The sequence below is a fragment of the Pygoscelis adeliae genome, unplaced genomic scaffold, assembly GCF_000699105.1.
Source record: "Pygoscelis adeliae isolate BGI_AS28 unplaced genomic scaffold, ASM69910v1 Scaffold150, whole genome shotgun sequence".
Lineage (NCBI taxonomy): Eukaryota > Metazoa > Chordata > Aves > Sphenisciformes > Spheniscidae > Pygoscelis > Pygoscelis adeliae.
This window is the reverse complement of record NW_008823872.1, coordinates 268762-277031: the sequence shown is the minus strand read 5'-3', so window position 1 is coordinate 277031 and position 8270 is coordinate 268762. Positions and strand designations below refer to the sequence as shown.

At 37.1% G+C, this 8270-nt stretch overlaps 1 protein-coding gene across 1 annotated transcript in view; it reads left to right on the top strand.

The window, feature by feature from the left end:
• Positions 1 to 5539, top strand: part of LOC103925679 — a 22524-nt gene extending 16985 nt beyond the window's left edge. Inside the window, exons 5-6 of the mRNA XM_009334429.1 lie at positions 2433 to 2515; positions 3829 to 5539. Coding sequence (XP_009332704.1) covers positions 2433 to 2515; positions 3829 to 5350 — 1605 coding nt within the window. The 3' untranslated portion in view covers positions 5351 to 5539. The remainder of the gene's footprint in view (positions 1 to 2432; positions 2516 to 3828) is intronic.
• Positions 5540 to 8270: the final 2731 nt, after the last annotated feature.

Sequence of the window (8270 nt, the reverse complement as noted above, 5' to 3'; positions counted from 1 at the left end):
TACTGGGATTTGATTATGGAACTACTAACTTCATTCTGTATACAAATAAAATAAAACCTTCTTGTGTATGGGAATATAATCTAAAGATTACTTTTATTTTCTAGATAATGACATTGGGGATTTATGTGAATAAATAAGATAATTCTTCTTTTAACCATTATTCATCAATAAAACATTGCTAGTGGTGCCTGCCTCTCTGATGTGTGTAATCCCAGATTTTTTCCCGGGTCTTGCCTTCCCAAATCGATGCAAGAAAGTTGGGGTGCCATGGTACTAACCTCAGCAAAATTACTGCAGTCTCAGTGCTGTTCCTGCTATGGTCCTGCCTATTGCTGAATGTGGTGTTCATTGGCAACCTCATCAGTTTCAGGACCTCTTCAACTAGAGATTTCAGAGTTTGGCTGAAAGTGAAAGAAGGGTTCCCTTCTGTCAAGTGCTGCTGTTGTTCAAAATTCTTGTTATTTAACCCCAGCTTTCTACAGATGTTTTCAAGATCACAGGAAGCATGCATCTTGAAAGGAAGAAACTAAGGTGGAAAAGTAGTCACAACAAGTCCATGCTGTGGCTTGTTCACTTTCTTTTTTAAGAGCAGATGGGTATAGAAACTGGTTGATCCACTGCTTTTTGGGCTGCGTTTTGTGTACTTGATCTGTTTGTTTGCTTTCAAAGCAATACTGTATGTTCCCTTTATCCCTATTTCTGGTTTTTACTGCTTATCTGCTACACTGACAGCCAGACTTACAGACCTTTAACTCCATCATCCTCTCCACTTGCTACCATGATTTGTGCTGTTTACTCCTAACATTTTGAGGAAAATAAGCTTCTTTGTTTCCCAAAAGAAAGATGCAACAACTCTGAGAACAAGGATATAGAATTGCTTCTAGATATATATGCCTATGGAGATAATTAGATGTTCTAACAGAGTTGTGATGTGCAAGGATCGCTGAGGATCCCTTTCCTCTTGGTGTCCCTCTCTTCCTGGTTCTCATGCTTTCTCTGGTCTGTGTTCACAGTCCATTTTTAATGTGTGGCCATGTCCTAGGGAGTATGAATTCATCCAGAGATGCTAAGATGCCATGACCAAAAGAACGTAATTTTTTTTTCTCCATGGTAAGGCATAAAATGTCCATCTTCTTTCTACTCAGGTGCCTATCCTTAATTCGTTCCTTCTGTCTGGACTAGTGCTAGTGGTGACAGTTTATATTTTAGTATTTTGTCTAGGACTAAGTTGTTCTCCATTTCGCTGAGTAAGAGCCCTTAGGGAAGTATGGGGCAAGGAGGAAGGCTGCTTTCTATATATGACAAACTTTCTGTACGTTCTAGATGCAAAAAAAGGAGTAATTTCTGATGGGATTTGAGTGAGGCTTGACCAAGATCTGGTTCCTTAGCTCAAGGATCTGAAATGATGCAGGAATGACAAAATTATCACTGCTGGGGACTGGTCTTATAGTTTGTACACAGTCCTTAACCTAGGTAACTTGTCAATTCATGTCACTTCAGGTCAACAAAAGCTCTTCCTCCACTTAGCAAAGAGAAGCTTGATCAGGAATGTCCTGCTGTTGCATCTGTACATAAGTCATAAGCCCCACAAATTCAAGGCAGTGACCTATGTTGGGTTTGTAAGGAAGCCTGCTGCCCTGTCAAATGAGAGGGAAGTTGACAAACATGTATCCTAACTGCTGTGACTTCTGTCTTCCCAATGGAGTGGATGCATCTGCTAGGAACTTGAACAGTGGTTCTCTGCACAACATGCAGGGATGCTCAGAATAACAAGGTGAATCTTGCCATTTAAGTACGCCACTGTTTGGGTTTTGTTTGTTTGTTGTAATGTTTGATTTCTGACCTATGTCTGACTTGCATCAGCTCACAAGTTCTGAATCATTTTGTAGCTTTGTTCGCTGAGTAAAAGAACTGTCCTGCCAAAGCAATCTTTCTATAGGTGGCTGTGATTATATCACTTCTGTTAATCACCTTTTAGTCCTTATTTTCCTCATCAGATATGAGCATATAAAACGTCTTTTTCCCTGCTTTTACATAACAACTGTAAAAACTCAGATGAAGTCTGGTTTACCCATTTTAATCTATGACACGTTGGTAACTTACAGAATATGTTTAGCAACTCTGATAACCTGATTCTGAATGCTCTGTGAGAGTTTTTGACCATTTTCTAAATCAGACCTAATGTTAGTCAAGTCAGGAAGCTGTCTGTCTTGTTTCTCTGCTGGAAAGAAGCTCCATTTGTGAATGAATGTTAGTTTTAAGTGACAGTCAGCTGATATAGCTCCAGTTCTTCCTTATAGGCTTTTTATCATATTCCTACCTGTTGATTTTGTTTCTAGAGTGCCTGAATTTTCATAATTTGATCTAAATTGTTCATATGTCCCATTACAGCATGTAACATAAGACATAAATAGAAAAAAAAAATCCACTAGTATGTTGTGATACATTGGACATGCTTCCTGCATCAGAAGTCAATGGATGATGTTGAGATCTGTTTGTTCAATTGGAAAAGCAGGTATGGTGGCAATATTATATGTTTAGACTTCTGCATTAGTAAGAACAAGAATAGCAATAAAAGTCTGAAGATTCTTGGGCACTTGATTAGGGGCCCAGTCTTGGAAATGTAAGGTGATGGCTGCTACAGATAGACACTCACAAGGGGACAAGTGTGTGTGTGCTTTTTATAATACTCTATGAAAAATTGGTAAAGTGCTTTTCTTTAGATCTTGTTTTGAAATGTATACTTTTCTCTAAAGCCTCTTAGAACATCCTTTCCAACATCCAGTGTATCAGGCAAGTTTGAGTACCCATGGCTTTTGCATTAGGTTAGAATTTACATGTCAAGTCATTCTAGCTAGGAAATCACTGCTGCATCAGGTGAGCTTCAAAGTTCACATTATGGTTTATTAAAAAAAAAAAACTAAAAGTACAAAAGGAAATTAAAAAAAAAAAATTGAAAGTCCATGGGTGGCTCAAACACTTTTCCTTCAAATGCTGCCTCAACTGTTGACACAAATCCATTATTATCTGGGAACCTCTGACACACTGGGTAAATAGTTTGGAATTGAGTTCACACTTAAATGTTTCCTTTCATTAGGTTTTCTTTGTTTTGTGATGTGAATATATAAAGATTGATTTTTAATTCTTTTAAATAATTATTGAGATTATTTTCTAAGAAGGTAAATGTTTAAACAGAAATGTCACCAGTGTAGTATATTCATCTCCTCTGAAATAAATTTGACATATCTAGACCTAAGGAATGTTTTTTTTAAATATTTGTGTGTGTGTGTGTGTATGCACACACACACATATGCGCATGTGGCTTTTCTTTAGCGGGTTTTTCAAACTTCATGAAGTACCTTCCAAAAATAGTTCTTGGCCAATTTAACAGTGCAGTTCCCTGCAAGTATCGACGTAGTATCTGGCTTGAAGACCTACTAAAGGTTCTGAAGCTTTTAACTTGCCTAGTGACTATAAAATTAATATTTTTGAGGGAGTGTGGGGGTATTGTTCTGCAGTTCTTACCAGGGAGTGAAATTGCGAAGTTCCTTTTAGGACATAGACTGTCCCAGGGAGCCTGTGATGTATTATGAGCAATTGAATTGTGAATGTTCCAGATGGATAATTCAAATTATAGAAATGCAAGAAATGGGTAGATTAAGACTCTACTTTTTGTATTATAGGAAGTATTTATACCAACTGTTTTGTTGTAACACACCTTAAACAGATCAATGTGGTGATTTAACTTCAACATGTGCAAGCATTTATTTTTGAAATGGAAAACTTTGTATTCATTCTCAGTTGTAAATCTTCTCATTTTTCTTTCAGATTACTCTTTACATCAGTAGAAATGGACAGCAGCAGTTTCATTCAGTTTGATGTGCCCGAGTACAGCAACACTGTTCTAAGCCAGTTAAATGAACTCCGCTTGCAAGGAAAGCTATGTGACATAATTGTGCATATTCAGGGTCAGCCATTTCGAGCCCATAAAGCTGTCTTAGCTGCCAGTTCTCCGTATTTCCGTGACCATTCAGCATTAAGCACCATGAGTGGCTTATCAATATCAGTTATTAAAAATCCCAATGTTTTTGAACAGTTGCTTTCTTTTTGTTACACTGGAAGGATGTCCTTACAGCTGAAGGATGTTGTTAGTTTTCTAACTGCAGCTAGCTTTCTACAGATGCAGTGCGTCATTGATAAATGCACACAGATACTGGAGAGTATTCATTCAAAGATCAGTGTTGGTGATGTTGACTCTGTCACTGTTGGTGCTGAAGAAAATTCAGAAAATCGCAATGGAGTTAAAGACAGCAGCTACTTTGCCAATCCTATTGAGATATCTCCCCCCTATTGCTCTCAGGTGCGACAGTCAACAGCAGGCAGCGATCTTAGGATGGAAACTACTCCAGGCAAAAATCTACGTAGTCGTCTGCAAGAAGAAGGGCATTCAGATCGAGGAAGCAGTGGGAGTATCTCTGAATATGAGATCCAGATTGAAGGTGATCATGAGCAAGGAGACCTGATAGTAAGAGAAAGTCAGATTGCAGAGGTGAAAGTTAAAATGGAAAAGTCTGACAGGCCAAGCTGCTCTGACAGCTCTTCCCTTGGTGATGATGGATATCATACTGAAATGGTGGATGGAGAGCAAGTGGTGGCAGTAAATGTTGGTTCATATGGGTCTGTCTTACAACATGTTTATTCGTTTACCCATGCCTCATCACAGGCTACAGGTGTGTCTGAAACCTTCGGAAGCCTGAGCAATACGAGTCCTTCAAGGTCAATGCTGAGCTGTTTCAGAGGGGGTCGTGCACGCCAAAAACGGGTATCCACTGGTCACTTGCATAGTGATGTTCAGGGCTTGGTGCAAGGGGCTGACAGTGAATCCATGGTGAGTAACCCAGGATATGAAAATAGTCCACGGGAAAGAAATGCAAGAGGTCATTGGTATCCATACAGTGAGAGGCTAATTTGTATTTACTGTGGAAAGTCTTTCAACCAGAAAGGGAGCCTTGATCGACACATGCGATTGCACATGGGAATAACTCCTTTCGTGTGCAAGTTTTGTGGGAAGAAATATACCCGCAAGGACCAACTTGAATATCATATTCGTGGTCACACAGATGACAAGCCCTTTCGCTGTGAGATCTGTGGAAAATGTTTTCCTTTCCAGGGTACACTAAACCAGCATTTGCGAAAAAATCACCCTGGGGTAACAGAAGTAAGAAACAGGGTAGAGTCTCCAGACAGAACAGAAGCGTTTGTGGAACAGAAAGTAGATAATGATGCTTCAGTTTCTGAAGCTATGGATTCTAGTATGGAAATTCATGCAATGTCTAACACGTCTGATTAAAATACTACATTCTAAATGCAACACAAACAAGCACATTACTAATGTATTTTTTAAATCTTTTATTTTAGTAATCTTCAGTACAAGTATAACAGCCTTTTAATTTTCCTGACCTTCTGGAAATCAGTTTGAAATGGTTTCTGGAGAAGACTACATTAAGTATTCTTTGTTTTTGAAGGAGGCTGGGTTGTTTGGGGTTTTTTTACTTTTGAAGATGCTCAAAATATAAAAGACAGCGTGCTGGGGAAAGGATAGGAAGAGTCTGCTAAAGTATCCCTACTGGTTGATCTGGCAAGACACAAATTCCAGTGGAGAAAGATATTAGAATAAGATTGGCAGCTCTGCTGGATATGCCAAGAAGCTGTAATCTCCCTTATTTTATGTCCTAAATCCTGTTGCTGATAATGAGTTACACAGCAGTGGGGGGACAGAATATTATAGCTTTGATTCCTTCCGTGTGTCATGATGAAATGTTTGCTTTTACTAACTGTTTTTGGTAGTTAGTCTGTTTATATATATAAATTTGCTTTATATATATATAAAATGCTTTCACTTTTCCTATTCTGGTTGAGGTGAATGTAAAAGTATGTCAAGGTTTATACCATGTACCACTCTTTCAACTGCTAGGTCTCCTCTCTGCTTAGGATTTAGGACTTCAGACTTTGGGAGGATGGTTTTGGTTTTAAGAGAGTCTTGTTTGGTTTTCAGTTTATTAAACTATTACTTTGTGTGCAAAAGCGAGCAAAGTGAATTACCTTGTTTTAATAGCTTTGCTTTATAACGTATGTAAACCAAATGCCATAAATCTATTAAATTATGGTTAAATTGTTGAGGGGTTTTGTTAGTTGTCTGGAACGCAAGCTGGACAACCTGTGGTGCTGACCTTTTTATATATATAGAGATAGATATATCTATATATATATATATATAAAAAAACAAAAAAAAATTAGCAAACCTAAAAGTAGCATTGTGGTTTTAAATGTGTTTTTACTGGCCTCAGAATCTACCTTCATTGCGTACTGTAGAACCATACCAGGTAATTGAATTTAACTTCATCACTCTTTACGGTTGGTTAAAACCTGAAAGAGATGTTGTAGTTTAAACTACAGTATTTCCAAGCAGTGTTTTAATAGGTCTCTTCAGAGAGAGCTGTTTTCAGGTGCACATTGACTTCCTACTTAAAGCTCCAAGTGATATGTCATCACTTGGAATTCGTACTTTTTTTTGTATTAAAAAAACAAATACTCTATGGGAATTTCAAGCAATATGTCTGTTATTTCATGTGTGAGTATTACAGAGTTGCTATGGCTTCCCTATTATTTTCAGTGGTTGTTTTCTGCATAAAGGAACTACCAACAATTTTAACAATACTCTAAATCTTTTTGTTTCACCAAATGTTTTTTTTTACATGGTGCTAACTTCATCATTTAGGTCAGTATAATATATAAAATGTGAAACCTAATGGTAACAGTTAAGCAAAAGAAAAAAAACCACATAAAACAAAACAAAACAAAAACCAACAACAAACATACAAACAAAAAACCCACCCCAAACAAACCAACCACAACAAAAAAAACCAATAGCTTAAGAGACCTCAAAAGCATGGACTGGCAAACACTACCATGTAAAATTCAACCTGATGAACAGAATTAAATTAATCACATGCTTCTTTAAAATACAGGTTTTATATAATTGGGCCTTACGTTTGTTTAGCAAATATTGAAAATACATCTGTGAACATGCTGTTTAACTCCTGAAATTTAGAAAATAAAAGCTCGTTCCTAAATTACAGGAAAGCAAAAAGGTAGGTTTGCTATCTTGTAAAGCTTTTTTGGCTCCTGTGAAGTTAGGGCATATTTGTGCAGTAGCTTTATTAAATACACTAGTTCTTAATATTGTGACAGTCTGCAATAAGAATTAATTTCACTAAATACAGATTTACAGTATAAATCCCACGTGCTCCATTGGAGCAGTTTCAGTTAAATTGAGTACATAATTTGCCTCTTTGTCCTAAAATTGCCTAAATAAAGAGGCAGAGGGTGGGGAGATGTCTCTCTCCTTGAAGCAACAATAGAACTTTTGTTTCCGGTAAGGGAAAGTATATGTCTGTGTCTAGGGAAGGTAGTCTGTATGTTTACCCACTTAAAAACATGTTGGTGTTTCTGATACTGTTTTTTTTCTAAATGTTTGTTTTAAGTGATTAAATGCAAAAAAAATGTGTTTTGATAAATTGAGACATGCAAAATCCAAGAAATGTACAGTTATTTTTAACCCTTTATCTTGGACCTGTGCTGTGGTGCCTTTGGTGTGACTTTTTCCATGGAAGTATGAGTTGAGGATAGCAGGATATGGGTACTAATTTTATATTTCTTGAATTTCTCTGTGTCACAATCTTAACATTATTTAAATCTAGTTCTTTGTATTTGTAAATGTATTAAAATGGTTTGAGTTTACCAAAGAGTGACTTATCCAAAATTGTCTCTGACAAAAACAAACAAAAAACCAACATCACTTTGATTGTACAGGTTCAGGTTCAAAACATTGTAACGGGACTGTTAAGGGGCAGGAAACGATCACTTTTTCTACAGAATCATGATTCAGCAGTTGGCAAGTTCTTCTTGCTCCTATTCGTGTTGATATGCCATTTACCCTTTCCACTGCTAGCAGTGTTAATAATTATCAAGCCATAACACAGTACTGTAAAGTTCGGCAGTGCTTCAAAGGATGCATACATAGGTGAGCATAAAACATCATTGAGCATTACATTTACACTTACAAAGTGTGTGACTCTGGTAGAAAACGAACTTCAAATCTGGCAACAGCAATTAAATTGTGCCTTGTCACATAATGGTATGCCAGGATTAACATTGTCATGAAACATGAAGCATTATCTGATTGAAGTTCATTTCACAAGTCCACCAAA